Source organism: Barbus barbus (genome assembly GCF_936440315.1).
Source record: "Barbus barbus genome assembly, chromosome: 17".
NCBI lineage: Eukaryota > Metazoa > Chordata > Actinopteri > Cypriniformes > Cyprinidae > Barbus > Barbus barbus.
This window is the reverse complement of record NC_136745.1, coordinates 8,652,928-8,674,658: the sequence shown is the minus strand read 5'-3', so window position 1 is coordinate 8,674,658 and position 21,731 is coordinate 8,652,928. Positions and strand designations below refer to the sequence as shown.

At 39.5% G+C, this 21,731-nt stretch overlaps 4 protein-coding genes across 5 annotated transcripts in view; all 4 read right to left on the bottom strand.

Moving 5' to 3' along the window:
• LOC306883675 (protocadherin alpha-C2-like) overlaps window positions 1-20,494 on the bottom strand; it is a gene marked incomplete at its 5' end in the record, with an annotated part of 145,195 nt that extends 124,701 nt beyond the window's left edge. The window contains one exon of one of the 2 annotated variants that reach the window (XM_079439057.1): window positions 18,170-20,494. In XM_079439057.1, the coding sequence (XP_079295183.1) occupies window positions 18,170-20,494 (2,325 nt within the window). Of the gene's footprint in view, window positions 1-6,833; window positions 9,189-18,169 lie in introns of those variants that run through there. The other variant, XM_079439055.1, reaches the window with a different exon arrangement.
• On the bottom strand, window positions 118-6,079 carry LOC306883171 (protocadherin alpha-2-like; the record flags this gene model as incomplete). Its single annotated transcript, XM_079438293.1, has 3 exons — window positions 118-138; window positions 622-786; window positions 3,740-6,079. The coding sequence occupies 3 exons, from the start codon at window positions 6,077-6,079 to the stop codon at window positions 118-120; spliced, it is 2,526 nt and encodes an 841-aa protein (XP_079294419.1).
• LOC306883170 (protocadherin alpha-8-like) lies at window positions 10,463-12,985 on the bottom strand (the record flags this gene model as incomplete). Its single annotated transcript, XM_079438292.1, has 1 exon — window positions 10,463-12,985. The coding sequence occupies one exon, from the start codon at window positions 12,983-12,985 to the stop codon at window positions 10,463-10,465; it is 2,523 nt and encodes an 840-aa protein (XP_079294418.1).
• LOC306883169 (protocadherin gamma-C3-like) lies at window positions 14,247-16,637 on the bottom strand (the record flags this gene model as incomplete). The annotated part of the gene is made up of 1 exon (XM_079438291.1): window positions 14,247-16,637. One exon carries the CDS (start codon window positions 16,635-16,637, stop codon window positions 14,247-14,249), a length of 2,391 nt encoding a protein of 796 aa, XP_079294417.1.
• Window positions 20,495-21,731: the final 1,237 nt, after the last annotated feature.

Here is a 21,731-nt window from a genome sequence, read left to right as displayed (position 1 = left end):
TCAAAATGGATCTACTCTTAGTACAGTTAGCATAGCCTGTTACCGTTATAATGCTCATCAGCTCCTGAATGTTTCATCATGAATGTAAGGAACAATACAGCCCGTTTCGCGTCATCGTCAAGGGCAGGACTTAATCTGCTACAAAAACACTAAAGCAACAGTGACATCGCGTGCTCTACTGGAAGACAAATTCTCAAAAGCTTTTCATTAAGCACATATAATGTAGAAAACCACGTAATAAATTGCATTATGTGGCCCACTATACCTACATGCTACTTCATTTCATAAAGTGCATAAATATCACGCAAAACAACTCGTGCAGACGTGTGTGAAAGCACAATAAAGCCGTCTTTAATTCACTATAAATATAGTGGAGAACCGCAACTAATTTCAGCATCAGCGCAGTGGACAGCTCCCGTTACGCTGTCATTACTTGGAACAGCAGCAAACTTTAGACATCTGGTAAAGCATGCACATTGTACTTCTTGTAAAGCAAACAACCGTCAGTAATCATTAACTTGCAATTAGCTCATCAGTTTTATGAGAAACATATTTTGTAGTCTGTATGTGAAGCTGACGGAGTTATTAATTACACACAAAGAAAAAAATCAACATTCTTACCTCCCCAGAACATCTCCTCCTGCGATCTGGGATCACTAGAGTGTTTCCATTACTGCCCGGGACTATAGTAGAGCCGATACTCATTCTGGGTCCAACTAACATGTACCGTTTGTCTCCAGATCTGTACTGGATGCTGTGACACATTGTCCCGTCGTAATTTGTATCCTGTAAATACTTTGACGAATAGTCTGTCGATTTAGAGCACTGCATTACAATCAACACGATGATGCTGATGACAAAAAGCACTGAAACCGAGCCCAAAGTGATCATCAAATAAAATGTCACGTTGTTTTCCTCCTCATCTTTTACTGTGTTTTTCACATCAGAAGCTGCAAAAGCCTCTTTGGGCTCCACAACTTTGACAATCACAGTCGCTGTTGCTGAGAGAGAAACGTTCCCATTGTCTTTGACCAGTATGAGCAGTTTATGCTGGGCCTCGTCTGTTTCTGTGAATGAGCGAAGGGTCCTTATCTGTCCTGTATAGCGGTCCAAACCAAAGAGAGTGTGGTCACTAACTTCCTGCAGTGAAAATAATAACCAGCCGTTGTATCCTATATCTGCGTCATAGGCTCTGACTTTAGTCACCAAATGACCTGCGTTCACATTACGGGGAATCTCTTCCACACCCTCAGCAGAACCGTTAGCGCTGACTGGATATAAGATCACTGGAACATTGTCGTTCTGATCCAGAATAAACACGTTCACTGTCACGTTACTGCTAAGTGGTGGAGTTCCTGAATCCTGTGCAAGAACTTGGAACTGAAACTTTCTAATTAATTCAAAGTCAAAGCGGTTTAAGGCATAAATGACTCCCGTTTCAGAGTTAATGTTCAAGAAAGTCGCTATATCATTTTGTGCAGCGTCCTTTCTAATAATATAGTAAGTAATCATTGCATTTTCATTTAAATCTTTATCGAATGCGCTCACAGACATTATGGGGGCACCAGGTGCATTATTTTCTACTAAATATAATTCAAGCGGATCTTTAGAAAATTCAGGACTGTTGTCGTTAACATCTGATACCTGAACGCTCAGAGACTTAAAGGAGGATAACGGAGGCTGCCCTAAATCAGTGACTGTTATTGTTATGTAATAATGGGACACGAGTTCTCGATCTAATTTTCCCTTCGTTACAAGAGAATAAATATTCTCTTGAACTGATGGTTTCAGCTCAAAAGGAACATTATCAGAAACACTTGGTACTATCTTTCCATTTATACCAGAGTCTTTGTCACTGATACTAATCAACGAAATTACAGTCCCAGGTTTAGAATCCTCCGACACTATATTGGAAAGAGACGTGAGGTCTATTTCAGGGGCGTTATCATTTATATCTGTTACTTTAATAATAACGACGGATTCTGCTGCTAAGGGTGGTTGGCCTTTATCGGATGCTTGCACGTCTAACTTGTACACTTCTGTTTCCTCAAAGTCCAATTCATATTTAATCTGAATCTCTCCTGTTGCACTATCGAGTGTAAAAAGATTTTGCACTTTACGTTTCAGGTTTCTTCCAAAGGCGTATTCTACAGCACCATTTAAACCTTCGTCCAAGTCAGTTGCATTAAGTTTTATCAAAACCGTACCGATTGCAGCATTTTCTTTTACCGTTACAGAATATGAATCTTGACTGAACACAGGACGGTTATCATTAACATCAAGAACAGTAACAATTATGTCCAGATTCCCTGACCGTGGTGGATGTCCACCGTCGATTGCAGTTAGTATTAATCTATGTTCTGCGATGTTTTCGCGGTCAAGCGCTTTCTTTAAAACTAAAAGCGGAATTTTTTCATCATGTCTGTCCTTAGTCTCAACTTCAAAATGCTCACTATTACTCAGTTTATACGACCGAACATTATTCACGGTCGTATCAGCATCTCGTGGTGCCTGTATTTGGAAACGTGTCCCTGTTGGTGTGTGTTCAGCAATCTCAAAATGCTGCTCCTCTTCTGTAAATGTGGGTGAATTGTCATTAACATCAGTTACCTCCACTCCAACATAATGCATTTCTAAAGGATCTTCGGCCACCATTTTCAGATTAATCAAGCATGCGTCATTTCCATCACACAACTCCTCTCTGTCAATTTTCTTATGGACATATAAGACGCCATTGTTTTGATTTACCTCAAAAAGAGGGTCCTTTGATCCAGAGACGATACGAAATCTCCTGTTTACTAAAGTGCTGACATCAAGGCCAAGATCCTTAGCAATATGTCCTACAACGGATCCTTCTTTCAATTCTTCTGGAATAAAATATTTTATCTGCGCTGAAACATGCCGTCCAAAGCACAGAAGCAAGGAGAAACACAAAGCAATCCACCAACACTCCCATTTGCGCCTTTGTCCTCCGGCTTCCATGATGGAACGATTACTGTGAGACTGCCAGAAATATATCCTCGGCGATTACAAACAACAGTATAACATATAATTTATCTGCATAATGCAATAAAATTTAACTGAAAATATGCATATATCGCATACTTAAACGCCTTTTCGGATCGTACCATCCAGGATAAGGAGGACAAAACACGTCTGCGCGTCATGATCCTGGGCTGGACTTAAAACTTGAAAATCAAAATTAGAGCAACACTGACACCGAGTGGAGCATTGGACCTTTCAAGTCACCTCCAGCGTTAGCGTTTATAGTGTCTTTCAATTTGCAGAACCTTAAAAATGTCTTATTATGTGTTTTATGATGGGAATTGAACAAATAATAATAATAATAATAATAATCGGCAAAAAAATTATTGGCACAGTTCAAGTTGCTTCAAAAAAGAAGCAACAGACAGCTCTTGTCTTAACAAAAAAATAATAATGATAATAATAATAATAATATTAATAATAATACATTATTCACAAAAACTATGCAACACATAGAGTGTGATTTTGGACACCAGGACTTGTTTAAAATAATATAAAATACAGTTTATTATTTGAAATAAAAGATTAAAATGTAGGCTACCTAAGAGTAAGCAACATCTTAAAGTCAATTTTAGGAAAAGTTGTGCAAATTGCATTAAATATTAATAATATTAATATTATAATTGACATTACATAAATACCGAATAAAATCCTTACGAAAACCTAAGTAAAATTATATTAAAATTATCCTTACCTCTCCAGAACATCTCCTCCTGCGATCTGGGATCACTAGAGTGTTTCCATTACTGCCCGGGACTATAGTAGAGCCGATACTCATTCTGGGTCCAACTAACATGTACCGTTTGTCTCCAGATCTGTACTGGATGCTGTGACACATTGTCCCGTCGTAATTTGTATCCTGTAAATACTTGGACGAATAGTCTGTCGATTTAGAGCACTGCATTACAATCAACACGATGATGCTGATGACAAAAAGCACTGAAACCGAGCCCAAAGTGATCATCAAATAAAATGTCACGTTGTTTTCCTCCTCATCTTTTACTGTGTTTTTCACATCAGAAGCTGCAAAAGCCTCTTTGGGCTCAACAACTTTGACAATCACAGTCGCTGTTGCTGAGAGAGAAACGTTCCCATTGTCTTTGACCAGTATGAGCAGTTTATGCTGGGCCTCGTCTGTTTCTGTGAATGAGCGAAGGGTCCTTATCTGTCCTGTATAGCGGTCCAAAGCAAAGAGACTGTGGTCACTAACTTCCTGCAGTGAAAATAATAACCAGCCGTTGTATCCTATATCTGCGTCATAGGCTCTGACTTTAGTCACCAAATGACCTGCGTTCACATTACGGGGAATCTCTTCCACACCCTCAGCAGAACCGTTAGCGCTGACTGGATATAAGATCACTGGAACATTGTCGTTCTGATCCAGAATAAACACGTTCACTGTCACGTTACTGCTCAGAGACGGAGCTCCAGAGTCTGTGGCGAGAACATGGAACTGAAAAGTTTTGGTGGTTTCAAAATCAAAACTCTTCAGCGCATAAATAATCCCCGTTTCTGAATTGATGTTTAGAAAAGATGTCAAATCACCTTGATTTAGGTTATATGCTACTGCAGCATTTTCGTTCAAGTCTCTGTCAAAGGCATTAACAGAGAATATAGAAGCACCAGGGACATTGTTTTCAGATAAATAAAGCTCAAATGAATTCTGGGGAAACTCTGGGGCGTTATCATTTACATCAGAGACCTGTATATTTAACATTTTAAAAGAAGACAATGGTGGCTTTCCTAAATCAGTGGCTGTTACAGTAATTTCATACCTTGATGTAAATTCTCTATCTAAACGCCCCTTTGTCACTAATGAATAAATATTCTCTTTAAATGATGATTTCAGCTCAAATGGCATATTTTCAAGTAATGTACAAATTACTCTTCCATTGACACCGGAGTCCTTGTCTGAAACGCTGATTAAGGCTATGGCAGTTCCAGGATTCGCATTTTCAGATATAACACTAGAAAGAGATGTTATCTCAATCTCAGGAGAGTTATCATTAACATCTGTGACTTTAATGCTAAGTTCTGCTTCAGCCATCAGGGGAGGCTGGCCTTTATCAGATGCCTGTACATCTAATTTAAAGACGTCCGTTTCCTCGAAGTCTATTTTCCCTTTAACTTGTAATTCACCCGTGTTCTTGTCAAGCGTAAACAGGTCGTGTATTTTTCCGTCTAAATTTTCGCCTAACGAGAACTCGATTTCACCGTTCATGCCATCATCTAAATCACTTGCGTTTATTTTAATTACGACAGTGCCCGGTGCTGCATTTTCCAGGATTGTTGCGGAATATGAATCTCGGCTGAAGACAGGACGATTATCATTAATATCCAAAACAATAACAGAGATGTTCAGAGTCGCTGATTTCGCTGGATTTCCACCATCTGTTGCTGTCAGTGTTAGTCTATGTTTGCTTTGTCTTTCTCTGTCCAGCGCTTTCTTTAGAACTAAAAATGGTATTTTTGTGTCATGTCTTTCCCGAACGTCGATATCAAACAACTCATTCTGACTTAATTTATATTGTCGAACCGTGTTCATTCCCAGATCAGGATCTCTGGCAGTTTGTACTTGGAAACGTGTTCCCAAAAGCGTATGCTCGGCTATTTCAAATTGCTGCTCAGATCTCGGGAAAATGGGTGGATTATCGTTTACATCTGCAATTTCAATTTCTATGTAATGCACCTCTAGCGGGTTTTCAATAACGCATTTCAAACTTATCGTACAAACAGCGTTTCCATCACACAGCTTCTCCCTGTCGATTCGTTTATTAACATACAGTTCCCCATTGTTCTGATTTACCTGGAAAAGCGCGTCATCAGGTCCAGAAACAATACGAAACCGACGGTGTGCCAAATTACTGACATCAAGGCTTAAATCCTTTGCAATATTTCCAATAACATATCCTTCTTTCCCTTCCTCTGGGACATTGTATTTTACTTGAGCACCAACCAGATTCCCGACGCACAACAGCAAAGAAAGAGTAATCCACCAGCACGGCAGTCTGCGCCTTTGTCCTCCGACATCCATCGCAAATAAAGATATTTGAATAACTTCAGATTACAGATGCTCTTCTCGTGAAACACTGTCTTTTCCTATTGTAATCTCTGATATCAGGTGCATGATCGAAAAAGGATGTGCGATGAAATTATCAGTCACCACTGCTTCAAACGCACGGCTACACTGCTCCGCTTCTCTGCACAAAACAGTGTTGTGTTTCTCATTAAAGATGACGCCTGGTGCAACAGAACAGTGTCCTAGAGTAACACTGACACCATGTGGAGTGGATTTGTTTGACAAAAACACCGATATCAAGAAAATACATTATTTTTTCATTGTCACTGCAAGGCAGTTAATGTAGAAATGATTGTTTTACAAACGAAGCCATCTCTTTTCAAAAAATATAGATATGTACTTCGTTCAGGTTGTCATATAGAGAAAGTCTGAGAGAATAATCTAATTTTTATATTTTCCAACAATGAATACAATAGAAAACAGTTCTGCTCGACCACAGAGATGATGCGTATTATCTCTGTATTGGATATGTTTAACACTTAAATCCACCATAACGCGCGCAACAAAAAACAGCCTAAACTTTTAGATCTCGAAATTAGAACAATGAACAGCCATGTTAAAACAAATTAAAACATGAAAAGACAACAAAATCTTAAAAAACAAAAAACAAATAAAAAACAGCAAGCCCAAAAATAAAATCATATACATTCAGATATAAATGATGAATCCAAATCAAATACTGCAATTAGATTTTATCAGCCAACCTTACCTCTCCAGAACATCTCCTCCTGCGATCTGGTATCACTAGAGTGTTTCCATTACTGCCCGGGACTATAGTAGAGCCGATACTCATTCTGGGTCCAACTAACATGTACCGTTTGTCTCCAGATCTGTACTGGATGCTGTGACACATTGTCCCGTCGTAATTTGTATCCTGTAAATACTTGGACGAATAGTCTGTCGATTTAGAGCACTGCATTACAATCAACACGATGATGCTGATGACAAAAAGCACTGAAACCGAGCCCAAAGTGATCATCAAATAAAATGTCACGTTGTTTTCCTCCTCATCTTTTACTGTGTTTTTCACATCAGAAGCTGCAAAAGCCTCTTTGGGCTCCACAACTTTGACAATCACAGTCGCTGTTGCTGAGAGAGAAACGTTCCCATTGTCTTTGACCAGTATGAGCAGCTTATGCTGGGCCTCGTCTGTTTCTGTGAATGAGCGAAGGGTCCTTATCTGTCCTGTATAGCGGTCCAAACCAAAGAGACTGTGGTCACTAACTTCCTGCAGTGAAAATAATAACCAGCCGTTGTATCCTATATCTGCGTCATAGGCTCTGACTTTAGTCACCAAATGACCTGCGTTCACATTACGGGGAATCTCTTCCACACCCTCAGCAGAACCGTTAGCGCTGACTGGATATAAGATCACTGGAACATTGTCGTTCTGATCCAGAATAAACACGTTCACTGTCACGTTACTGCTCAGAGACGGAGCTCCAGAGTCTGAGGCGAGAACATGGAACTGGAACTTTTTAACTATTTCAAAATCAAAACTTTTGAGAGCACTAATTACGCCTGTTTCGGAATTAATATTTATAAAAGATGTCATGTCACTTTGTGTCCCATTTCCTTTAATAATATGATATGAAATCACAGAGTTTTCATTTAAGTCTTTGTCAAAAGCACTCAGCGTGAGAATGGGCGCGCCTGCAGCGTTGTTTTCAATCATATAAAATTCAATTGGATTTAGGCTAAATTCAGGCGGGTTATCATTAACATCTGACACCTGCACACTTAAAGTTTTATATGAGGACAGTGGAGGCTGACCCAAGTCGCTTGCTGTAATTGTGATGTCATAATGTGATACAGTTTCACGGTCCAGGTTCCCTTTAGTCACTAACGAGTACATGTTTTCCTGAACTGATTGTTTTAATTCAAATGGAGCATTTTCTGAGAGAGCGCACACAACTTTTCCGTTCACACCAGTGTCTCTATCAGTAACACTAATGAGTGAGATTACAGTACCAGGCTTGGAGTCTTCAGGCACGATCTTCGATAGTGACGTCACTTCAATGATCGGTTTATTATCATTTAAATCAAGTATCTTTATAATTACTCTACAGTCAGTGTTCAAAGGCGGCTGTCCATTGTCAGTTGCCTGTATATCCAGCTTATAAATACTGTTCTTTTCAAAGTCTACCTCTCCTATAACACGGATTTCCCCAGTCAATCTATTAAGGTCAAAGATATGAAATATGTTTTCGTTGTTGTCCCCTCCAAAAGTGTAAGACACTTTACCATTTGGACCGTAATCAGAATCACTTGCCATAACTTTCATTACTAAAGTTCCAATTTGCACATTTTCGTGCAGAGTTGAAGAATAAACATCTTGACTAAACAAAGGACGGTTGTCATTTACGTCAAGAACAATTACTGTTATGTTTAATGTTCCTGATCTTCGCGGATTGCCACCATCTATTGCTGTTAATATTAAATTGTGTTCAGCTTTGTGCTCACGGTCAAGGGGCTTTTGTAAAACCAGAAAAGGCAGTTTATCTTCTCCCCTGTCTCTTATTTCTAAATCAAAATGCTCGTTTTGACTCAGTTTATACAAGCGCACAGAATTCGATCCACTATCAGGGTCACGCGCGACTTGCAGCTGAAAACGCGTTCCTTGCAGAGTGTTTTCGGATATTTCTAATTGCTTTTCTTTTTCTGTAAATGTAGGGGAGTGGTCATTTACATCAGTTATATCGACTACAACATAATGAAGCTCAAGTGGATTTTCCACCACTATTTTTAAGTTAATCAAGCATGGTTCAATACTATCACATAGCGCCTCTCTGTCGATTTTTCTTTGGACATATAAAACGCCATTGTTTTGATTTACCATGAAAAGCGCTTCATCTGATCCAGACACTATACGGAACCGTCTGTCCATCAAAGTACTGACATCAAGTCCCAAATCCTTGGCGATATTTCCAACAACAGATCCCTCTTTTACCTCCTCTGGAACAGAGTATCTTATCTGAGCTGAAAGCTGCTGCCCAAAGCACAGAAGAAAACAGAAAACCGTCTTCCAGTACTCCCCTTTGCGCCTTTGTCCTGCAGCATCCATTGCGAACGACAGAGAAATCCAGAAGTTAATGCCACTACCTGGTCAGATTATGCATGTATACTCATCTTAAACGAACAAACAAAGGTGATGCGCGAAAAGGTTACAAATATCCACCGTTACGCAGTTCTGTCTTTGGCCGTCTTCAAACAAAAATCAGCCTCCCTTCGCGTTGAACAAAATGTCTATTGCAAGCTAGATTTGGGGGCAGGGTGAATAGATGCTCTCCCTGTACAACAATGACACCATGAGGTTTGTTAAGAATGTCACAGATAAGAAAACCGCTCTGGCTGAAATAACAAATAAACACGTATTTTCTTATTTTATTTCGAAAACATATTTAATCACGGAACTTCTCAAATTAATATTCCCGGAATAGATGAAAGCAGAAAAATAATACATGTAATAATACATTAAAAAATAACAGTAAGGATAAGGTAAGAATAAACAAAAAATGGCAAAGATCAAGTTCAAAATAGTCGGTTTCGCTCAATTTATAAATCAAATAATTCATGCTGTAGGCCTAATAAAGATCCTCTCTTTCTTGCTTAATGTCTTAACCTGGAAAAGATTTCTAGCGCCACATATTTATCAGAAAAAAAATATTTTATATGAATTCTCAATAACAGTCAGACATATCAAATAAGCAACAATTCCATTACACAAGGCATAAATCTATTAAAATGACTGGGGAAAATTTTGAGAACGTCTTTTGTTCGAATATTAAGGAACTAAACTCTTATTTGTATTTATATAAGGTAAGATTGAAAGAGCAATAAGCGATCTCCACAAGCAAAATGGCACAATAAGTGCTATAGACTCTCAAATCAACCTCGACATCAGCCTAATATTTAATAAACAATGAAAACAGCCAAGCCAAAAAAAAAAAAAACATGAAATGATTACAAGAGTAAGGGAGAAGAAGAACGTCAAAAACGTCATATGCAAATGACAAATGCTAATGAACAAGTGGAAAAAGAATAAAACCGTGTTTCTTACCTCCCCAGAACCTCTCCTCCTGCGATCTGGGATCACTAGATTCTCAGTCTTCATCCACTTTAGTCAGTGTCATGTATTGTAATACCTTCTGGTTTTAGAAGTGACCGAATGGGTCGCTTATTATTAGAAGACTGCATTTAACTTTTACTTCGCGTTCATTTCAGTACCAAGGACAGCTCCTCGAAAAGCATACACAAGGGCTGGTCAACTCCGGTCCTGGAGGGCCAGTGATCTGCATAGTTCACTTCCAACCCTTATCCAACACCTGGTCATCATTTTTAAATAGTCCTAAATATTTTGATTACATTGATCAGGTGTGTTTGATTAGAGTTGGAACTAACTCTACAGGACTCCAGCCCTCCAGGAGCCGAGTTGAAGAACCCTGGAATACACACATGTGCAAACTTATAAAAATAACTAGTATTATTGAAGATGCATCTTACCTCTCTAGAATCTCTCCTCCTGCGATCTGGGATCACTAGAGTATTTCCATTACTGCCCGGGACTATAGTAGAGCCGATACTCATTCTGGGTCCAACTAACATGTACCGTTTGTCTCCAGATCTGTACTGGATGCTGTGACACATTGTCCCGTCGTAATTTGTATCCTGTAAATACTTGGACGAATAGTCTGTCGATTTAGAGCACTGCATTACAATCAACACGATGATGCTGATGACAAAAAGCACTGAAACCGAGCCCAAAGTGATCATCAAATAAAATGTCACGTTGTTTTCCTCCTCATCTTTTACTGCGTTTTTCACATCAGAAGCTGCAAAAGCCTCTTTGGGCTCCACAACTTTGACAATCACAGTCGCTGTTGCTGAGAGAGAAACGTTCCCATTGTCTTTGACCAGTATGACCAGTTTATGCTGGGCCTCGTCTGTTTCTGTGAATGAGCGAAGGGTCCTTATCTGTCCTGTATAGCGGTCCAAACCAAAGAGACTGTGGTCACTAACTTCCTGCAGTGAAAATAATAACCAGCCGTTGTATCCTATATCTGCGTCATAGGCTCTGACTTTAGTCACCAAATGACCTGCGTTCACATTACGGGGAATCTCTTCCACACCCTCAGCAGAACCGTTAGCGCTGACTGGATATAAGATCACTGGAACATTGTCGTTCTGATCCAGAATAAACACGTTCACTGTCACGTTACTGCTCAGAGACGGAGCTCCAGAGTCTGAGGCGAGAACATGGAACTGGAACTTTTTAACAGATTCAAAGTCGAAGCTTTTCAGTGCATGTATATGTCCGTTGTCTGAATTTACATTGAGGAAAGACGACATATGACTTTTTACTCCATCTTCCCTGATTATTTGATAGGTTATAGCAGCGTTTTCATTTTGGTCTTTATCGAAGGCGCTAACAGAGTATATGGAGGCTCCCGGTGGGTTATTTTCCATCAAATAAAGCTCTAACGGATTGTGAGGAAATTCTGGGGCGTTATCGTTCACGTCTGATATCTGCACTTTCAGTGTTTTGACTGAGGAAAGAGGGGGCTGACCAAGATCTGTGGCTGTTATTGTGACATCATATTGAAACACAAGTTCTCGATCTAATTTTGCATTCGTCACAAGAGAGTACATATTTTCTTTAAATGATGGCTTCAGTTCAAAAGGAACATGGTCAGATATTCTGCAAACAACTTTGCCATTGACGCCCGAGTCTTTATCAGTAATACTAACAAGTGAAATGACCGTTCCTGGTTTTGAATCTTCGGGAACTACATCAGACAGTGAGGTAACTTCTATGTCTGGTCCATTATCATTTTGGTCAACAACTTTAATAATAATTCGACAGTTGCTTGTCTTCGGTGGTTGGCCTTTATCTGACGCCATAACACCGACTCTATAAACATTATTTTTCTCAAAATCCAAATCGCCCTTCACCCTAATCTCTCCAGTCTTGTCCAAATCAAAGGTGTCATAAACATGTTTTTCGATATTCTTCACGAATGAATAAACAATTTCTCCATTCTGACCTTCATCTAAATCAGTGGCATTCAATTTAATGACAAGAGTACCAACATGAGCGTTTTCTGGTAATGTGACGGAATAAAGCTCTTGACTGAATTTCGGCCTGTTATCATTGTCATCGAGCACCGTGACGTTAATAACGATACTCCCTGATCGTGGTGGATTCCCACCGTCAACAGCAGTCAGTATTAGACTGTGAGTGAACTGATGCTCCCTGTCAAGCATTTTACGCAATTTCAAGACGGGGACCTTTTTCTCTCCCCCATTTTCGCGAAGCTCAAGTTCAAAATACTCCGTTTGGCTCAGTTTATAAAAACGAACAGAATTTATGCCTGAATCAGGGTCCTTTGCTTCCTGCAATTGAAAGTCCTCCCCCGGTAGGGTTGATTCTGCTATTTCTAACAGGACGTCTTTATAAGCAAAATTGGGTGCATGGTCATTTACATCGACAATTCCTACTTCAACATAATGAATTTCAAGAGGATTTTCAACAACAGTTTTCAGACTTATAAAACAAGCAACATTTTCGTCGCACAGCGCCTCTCTGTCGATATGCTTTTCCACATACAAGATGCCATTGTTCTGATTTACCTGAAAAATGCCGTCTTTTGACCCAGAAACAATACGAAAACGTCTGTCCACCAAAGTACTGACATCAAGACCCAAATCCTTTGCAATATTTCCCACAACATATCCTTCTTTCACCTCCTCTGGAACAGTGTATCTTATCTGTCCTGAAACCTGCTGTCCGTAGCACTGCAAGTAGAAAAACAGAGAAATCCACCAGTATTCCCATCTGCGCCTTTGTTCTCCAGCATCCATGCTGAAAGCCGTCGTCTGAGGAGCAAGTGTAAACTGATTATCCTCACAGTTACTGCATGAATTTATTCAAGTGATTCGGTGACGAATATAAGAATATCCTTTGCTCAAAAATTACGGAACTAATCTCTTGTATGTATATGCTCCGACTGAATAAGCAGTCAGTGCGCTCAAGCCTGGGTTAGCATGATGCAAACCAGAAACCTGCCCCAAAAAAACGTTTTCTTGTGTAATACTGACACCATGAGGTCCACTACAACATGTCAAGATTTTAAATATAATTCTCTGCACTTAAGATACAGAATACAGAGAGCAATTTCGACCCATATGGCAGAAATGACTGTATTAAATAAACATTAATATATAGCACATATGCATGTTTGCTGTTTAGCTTCAAAATATGCAGCCTGATAACCATAAACCCTAAAACCTTACAATCCAAAATGTCACAACAAATTTCAGTACCACTGAAATATTTCTGCGCAAGTAAGTAGCTGGCAAACAACTCGTATTATTACTAATTCTAAATAAAAAATACATTTTATTAACATTTTTGTATACAACATGTCTCTGTGCTGCTATGAATTCATGAACTAATTTATTTGGTCACCTAATAGTAGGATAATAAGAAAAATGTTTGATACGTTTTTTTTCCATACAGTTTAAAATGGTGAGCAAAATAGATTAGTTAAAGAAATGCACAGTCCTGAGCCGTAAATAGTTCAAGAAATACGCGGTCCTAAGCCGTAAATAACTATTTTTCTATTAGAACAAATTAGGCAAATGATGATGATACCGTATAATGTAATGCATTTTTCCCCATAAGAGCGAATTCATGACATTTGTCACCTGAGCCTCACGCATGAATTTCGCAGAGAGGCGGTAAATAAACAGGGCAGATCTTACAAAGGCTTATATAAAGTCATTTAAAAAAAATAATTAAAAAAATAGATTAGCTCTCCAGCACCTCTACATCGTGTATCAAATTCAACCATTTCATGTAAAGAAATCGCCACCTCGTAAATATTTCCAATAGTTATCCTGGGTCCAATTAACATATATAATAATATCTAATGTTTGCTGTGTCACAGAGTCCTATACTGAATCCAACAAGATCATTTTAATTTTCTTACTACCACATTGATGATTAGAAGAGAAAACAGTTTATTCATCTACATAAATTCACACAGCAAAACACAATACCTGTCTCAAATCTACCTTAAAACCAGCCCAAACAGCGCCATATACAAAAGACAAATTCAAATCAAACAGTGCAAAAATAATAAGCAATTCTTACCTCTCCAGAATCTCTCCTCCTGCGATCTGGGATCACTAGAGTGTTTCCATTACTGCCCGGGACTATAGTAGAGCCGATACTCATTCTGGGTCCAACTAACATGTACCGTTTGTCTCCAGATCTGTACTGGATGCTGTGACACATTGTCCCGTCGTAATTTGTATCCTGTAAATACTTGGACGAATAGTCTGTCGATTTAGAGCACTGCATTACAATCAACACGATGATGCTGATGACAAAAAGCACTGAAACCGAGCCCAAAGTGATCATCAAATAAAATGTCACGTTGTTTTCCTCCTCATCTTTTACTGTGTTTTTCACATCAGAAGCTGCAAAAGCCTCTTTGGGCTCCACAACTTTGACAATCACAGTCGCTGTTGCTGAGAGAGAAACGTTCCCATTGTCTTTGACCAGTATGAGCAGTTTATGCTGGGCCTCGTCTGTTTCTGTGAATGAGCGAAGGGTCCTTATCTGACCTGTATAGCGGTCCAAACCAAAGAGACTGTGGTCACTAACTTCCTGCAGTGAAAATAATAACCAGCCGTTGTATCCTATATCTGCGTCATAGGCTCTGACTTTAGTCACCAAATGACCAGCGTTCACATTACGGGGAATCTCTTCCACACCATCAGCAGAACCGTTAGCGCTGACTGGATATAAGATCACTGGAACATTGTCGTTCTGATCCAGAATAAACACGTTCACTGTCACGTTACTGCTCAGAGACGGAGCTCCAGAGTCTGTGGCGAGAACATGGAACTGGAACTTTTTAACAGATTCAAAGTCGAAGCTTTTAAGTGCATAAAGTGCGCCTGTCTCAGAATTCATATTTATAAAAGATGTCATGTCACTTTGTGTCCCATTTCCTTTAATAATCTGATATGAAACCATAGAGTTTTCATTTAGGTCTTTGTCAAAAGCACTCAGCGTGAGAATGGGCGCGCCTGCAGCGTTGTTTTCAATCATATAAAATTCGATTGGATTTAGGCTAAATTCAGGCGGGTTATCATTAACATCTGACACCTGGACGCTCAGAGTTTTATATGAGGACAGTGGAGGCTGACCCAAGTCGCTCGCTGTAATTGTGATGTCATAATGTGATACAGTTTCACGGTCCAGGTTCCCTTTAGTCACTAACGAGTACATGTTTTCCTGAACTGATTGTTTTAATTCAAATGGAGCATTTTCTGAGAGAGCGCACACAACTTTTCCGTTCACACCAGTGTCTCTATCAGTAACACTAATGAGTGAGATTACAGTACCAGGCTTGGAGTCTTCAGGCACCATTTTCGACAGTGACGTCACTTCAATCTCTGGTCTATTATCGTTTGTGTCGAATATTTTTACAACAACTCTGCAGTCTGTTGTCATAGGGGGCTGACCTTTATCAGATGCTTGAACATCGAGTTTGTAAATAGATTTGTCCTCAAAATCTACATCGCCTTTCACACGAATATCACCAGTCAGTTTATCCAAACTAAATATTTCATACACCTTTGGGTTCTGATCGCTGCCAAACGCGTAAGTGACCTCTCCATTTGAACCATAATCTGCATCACTTGCTTGAACCTGAATTACCAGTGTTCCAATTTGTATATTTTCTTTTAAAGTTGTAGAATACATATCTTGGCTAAAAACAGGTCTATTGTCATTTATGTCCAGGACGTTAATTGTAATATTTAGTGTCCCTGATCTTTGAGGATTACCACCATCTACAGCAGTTAAAACTAAATTATATTCGTCACTGATCTCGCGGTCAAGTGATTTTTGTAAAACTAAAAATGGAAGTTTGTCTTCTCCCTGATCTCTGATTTCTAAATCAAAGTGTTCATTTTGGGTTAATTTGTATATACGAACAGAATTTACCCCTGCATCCGGATCACGGGCGGCCTTAAGCTGAAAACGCGTTCCCCGAGCAGTCGATTCTGAAATCTCCAATCGTTTCTCACGTTCACTAAAACTTGGCGAATTGTCATTTACATCGGTCACTTCCACTGCAATATAATGTATTTCAAGAGGATTTTCTACAACAATCTTCAGATTTATGACACATGCGCTATAACTATCACACAGTGCCTCTCGGTCGATTTTCTTATGAACGTGCAAGACGCCGTTCTGATTTACCTGAAAAAAATCGTCATTGGATCCAGATACAATACGGAACCGCCTGTCCGTCAAAGCACCGACATCTAGGCTCAAATCCCTCGCAACATTTCCAACGACGGTTCCAACTTTTACCTCCTCTGGAATAGTGTATCTTATCTGAGCTGAAACATGCTCTTCGAAGCACAGCAGAAAGGAGAAACACAAAGCGATCCGCCAGCACTCCCATCTGCGCTTTTGTCCTTCGTGTCCCATTATGATTCAAACGCTTATCAGAAAACAAATTATTGTCCCCCTTGTGATTTCTTCATGAGCGAATTCTCCGAGATGCCATAAAACGTTCAAAAAAATTTTTATTCCAAACAATTCACCGTGATTCACGCAGACAGCAAGGTAGCCAGTTTCAACAACACCGAATTGCGCTTTTGGTGGAAAGGAACAACTGTGTGACGTCTCAAGGGGGAGGGACTGCATTTCAAAAGGTTTCTTGTATAACACTGACACCTTGAGTCTAAATGCGTATATAGAAGATAATAAAGAGTTTCAGTAATAGGAAACATTAGAATCCATCTGCCAATGCATACATCAAACTGGATTCGCTTTAAAGCAAAGCATCCTACAACTAACCACAAAATAAATACTTCATTCATTTCAATGCCAAATACAAGACCGTGCAACCGTGATGTATGAATATATGGCAGTTTAATGGCAATAGCAGAAGTGTGCTGTAATACGCAAACAATAATTATATATAGCCTACACATGTCGTGTGTTTTTAATTTTATATACAGCATATAAAATACCATAAGCCCTTGTGTTCCTTGTGTAGCTGCGTAATTTATTATGTCAACCAATAAACATTCACTGGTTACTCTGACGGGTGTCTGGGCTGATCAGAAATCAGTAACTTTGCCCGTCATCCTCCTATATGAATGAATAAATGGATGGATGGCTTGCTGGGTGAATGATACTTACTCTGTGACAAATTGCTTGTGATTTTTCACATTTGTAGATTAAGAGTCGCTTTTTTTGGTACATTTTTTGGTACATTTGTATTTGACTTCAATCTGTTGATACTCTTAAATTGCATTATAGTCATTTTGGGGCTTATGTCCAGAAATAGTCGTCTATTTGGCTATTCACAACAATGAATAAATGTTTTTGCACTCAGCTGAATGTGTTTTCTGCTGATCTGGCTTTAAATAATGATGTCAGGGGTTTATGCTATTTTTTCCCTACAAAAGAAGCATACAACAGATGCTAAATAATACATTTGTTTTTCCTTTCTTAAATTATCATGTTTTCAAATGGAACTGGTCAATTTGTTACTAAGCTCATATTTGCATTCAGTTAAATGAACCACAAATTATTATCTAAATAAAATTCTCAGTCTTCATCCACTTTAGTCAGTGTCATGTATTGTAATACCTTCTGGTTTTAGAAGTGACCGAATGGGTCGCTTTTTATTAGAAGACTGCATTTAATTTTTACTTCGCGTTCATTTCAGCACCAAGGACAGCTCTTCGAAAAGCATACACAAGGGCTGGTCAACTCCGGTCCTGGAGGGCCAGTGATCTGCATAGTTCACTTCCAACCCTTATCCAACACCTGTTCATAATTTTTAAATAGTCCTAAATATTTTGATTACACTGATCAGGTGTGTTTGATTAGATTTGGAACTAACTCTACAGGACTCCAGCCCTCCAGGAGCCGAGTTGAAGAACCCTGGAATACACACATGTGCAAACTTATAAAAAATAACTAGTATTATTGAAGATGCATCTTACCTCTCTAGAATCTCTCCTCCTGCGATCTGGGATCACTAGAGTGTTTCCATTACTGCCCGGGACTATAGTAGAGCCGATACTCATTCTGGGTCCAACTAACATGTACCGTTTGTCTCCAGATCTGTACTGGATGCTGTGACACATTGTCCCGTCGTAATTTGTATCCTGTAAATACTTGGACGAATAGTCTGTCGATTTAGAGCACTGCATTACAATCAACACGATGATGCTGATGACAAAAAGCACTGAAACCGAGCCCAAAGTGATCATCAAATAAAATGTCACGTTGTTTTCCTCCTCGTCTTTTACTATGTTTTTCACATCAGAAGCTGCAAAAGCCTCTTTGGGCTCCACAACTTTGACAATCACAGTCGCTGTTGCTGAGAGAGAAACGTTCCCATTGTCTTTGACCAGTATGAGCAGTTTATGCTGGGCCTCGTCTGTTTCTGTGAATGCGCGAAGGGTCCTTATCTGTCCTGTATAGCGGTCCAAACCAAAGAGACTGTGGTCACTAACTTCCTGCAGTGAAAATAATAACCAGCCGTTGTATCCTATATCTGCGTCATAGGCTCTGACTTTAGTCACCAAATGACCTGCGTTCACATTACGGGGAATCTCTTCCACACCCTCAGCAGAACCGTTAGCGCTGACTGGATATAAGATCACTGGAACATTGTCGTTCTGATCCAGAATAAACACGTTCACTGTCACGTTACTGCTCAGAGACGGAGCTCCAGAGTCTGTGGCGAGCGCGTAAAATTGAAAGGTTTTGACAGTCTCAAAATCAAAGCTCTTCAATGAGTAAACGGTACCATTCGCCTCATTAATACTCAGGAAAGATGTCATTGTTTGGCCTGAATTAATTCGATCAATTGAATACGATACACGTGCGTTTTCACCTTCATCTATATCAGCTGCACTCAATGAGAAAACAGCAACTCCTGGTTTGTTGTTTTCAACCACGTAGAATGTATATGGACTTTGAGCAAATGTGGGGCTGTTGTCGTTAACATCAGTGACATCGACGTGAATGGATCTTGTTGATGTTAACGACGGAGTTCCTAAATCTTTGGCTGTTATAGTGATATCATAAGACGATTTCGATTCTTTGTCAATGTATTCTTTAGTTACCAAAGAATAGAAATTTCCATCAGGCGACGGCTTGAGGTCAAAAGGAATATCCTTAGGCAGAGAGCAAACTATCTTTCCGTTCATACCTGAATCCAGGTCTGTAACTCCCATCAAAGCTACGACAGTCCCAGGAGGCGCATCCTCGGGAATGTGGCTGGATACTGAAGTGACATCAATCTCAGGCCGGTTGTCGTTGACATCCTCAACATTTACAAGCACATTACACTGTGTAGACGAAGACACGGCTCCCTTATCCGCAGCCAGTATCTTTAGCTCATAAACCTGCTTTTCCTCAAAATTTAGCCCACCTTTTATCTTTAATTCCCCCGTCAAACCATCTAAATTAAAAACCTCAGATGCTCCGTTCCTGAACTTGTTCCGTAAAGAATATTCAATTTCTCCATTTAGTCCTTCATCAGAATCTGAAGCATTAACGCGGAGCAGAAATGTACCTTCGGGGGCATTTTCTTTTACTGTTACTGTGTATTTTAGCTTATCACACACTGGGGTATTATCATTGATGTCCGACACAACAATCGTAATATTCACAGTAGCTGATTTCTGTGGCTTGCCACCGTCTGTCGCAGTTAATATTAGATTATGCCTTGCGCTTTTCTCTCTGTCAAGAGGTTTTTGTAAAATAAGGACTGGTATCTTACCTTCGTCTCCCATGTCTTCCGTTTCTAAACGAAAATAAAGATTTTGGCTCAGTTTATAAGATTGCAAATCGTTTGAGCCTATATCCGGGTCGTGCGCTGTTTCTAACTGAAATCGTGCCCCTGTCATTACAGATTCAAGTATTTCCAATTTATAGTTTTCGTCCAAAAAACTCGGTGGATTATCATTGATATCGATAATGTCAATTGAGATATGGTGCATTTCGAGTGGATTTTCTATTACTGCTTTCAGATGAATGAGACATGGGTTGGTTTTAGCGCACAGCTCTTCTCTGTCTATCCTCTGGTTCACAAACAAAGCGCCGTCTTTATGATTTACCCGAAAGAGCTCGTGCTTTGTCCCCGCAATGATACGTAAATTCCTGTTTTCCAGTAAAGCCGGATCAAATCCCAAGTCCTTTGCAATGTTCCCCACAGTGATTCCAGTTTTTGATTCTTCTTGAAGGGAATAGTTTATCTGGGCAGCATTTCTTCCAGAACTGAACAGCAGACACATCAGATGAAAAATCTTGCTCATGCATATTATTTTATTTTTGCTCGCCATGCTTTTAGCAGATGCGGTCAACTCATTTATGCTATTCCAAATTACAACTTAAAAGACAGATCTAAAATCGTCGTGGTTGTTCATTGTTCAAAGCCAAAGTGGTGTCTGGCAAGCCAGCCCACGAAGTGAATCTGCTGAACACGACTGTCAGAGATGACTGGTGTTGTAGCGCCACTCACTGCGATTTTGTAGAACTGCATAATTTCCTTCACAGTGCATCTTATAGTGATGTTATTGTGGACCAAAAAGGAAAAATTATTATTATTATAAATAATATATCATTTACAATTACAGTTTATAATACAGTTTATACAGTAAATACAGTTTATAATTGTAAAATGGAGGCATCACAACACCAAATGTACTACACTAAAAGAGTACTCTTTTTTTAAGTAAAACTTTTTTTTGTTTTGTTTTTTCTTGAAATACGCATTTAAAAATGAATTATCATGCTTTAAGATAATAAATGAGCCAGAATTTATAATAAGGCGGTGTTCTGGTGTCTAACTGTATGGTGAGCAGTGACACCTTGTGGTTCAGTTACACAAATCACGTGACAAACTCGGCCCCACCCGACTTTTTTGTTCTGCTCTCCCTCCATCACAGCTTCTGACGTATGAGCTTTCAAATGCACAAACCTCATATCAGACACCAGGGGGCAGAGCGAAGTGAATCACATCTCAACTCTTTTTTTTGTCGGACGTACTCTGTGGTATTAGAGATCAAATATACACATCAATCACACATGTTCTCGTATCATAAAAAGGCAGTCATAGATTATTATACATTTCAGTGTTATACAGTGTATATTTGACTTAGACGGCAATAATACGAGATCCCCGGATCTGGCGAGTTGAGCCTCTTGTCTGTGCATCAAATTACAGGCTGCAGCATCATGCACCCCCTCCCCGACCGCAGTCCGTTACCGTGGCAACGGGCATTTGGATAGACGGGTCGCTGTCCGTGGTGCTGAATATTGCGGTCTCCAGAGGAAAGCGTGAATGAAAGGAGGGGTTTGGGAAGACCTAAGGAAGACCAAATAGATTCGTCGCTCACGAAAAGAAATCTCAGTTACAACACTATTTAGTTTTTTATTCATTTTTTATTAATTTAACATATTTTTCATCATTCATATCATCATTCCATAGGCCTATAAAATTATTCTCTCCCGTTTAACCCAGGTTCCACCGTCTGTCTTTTGTTCGGTCGC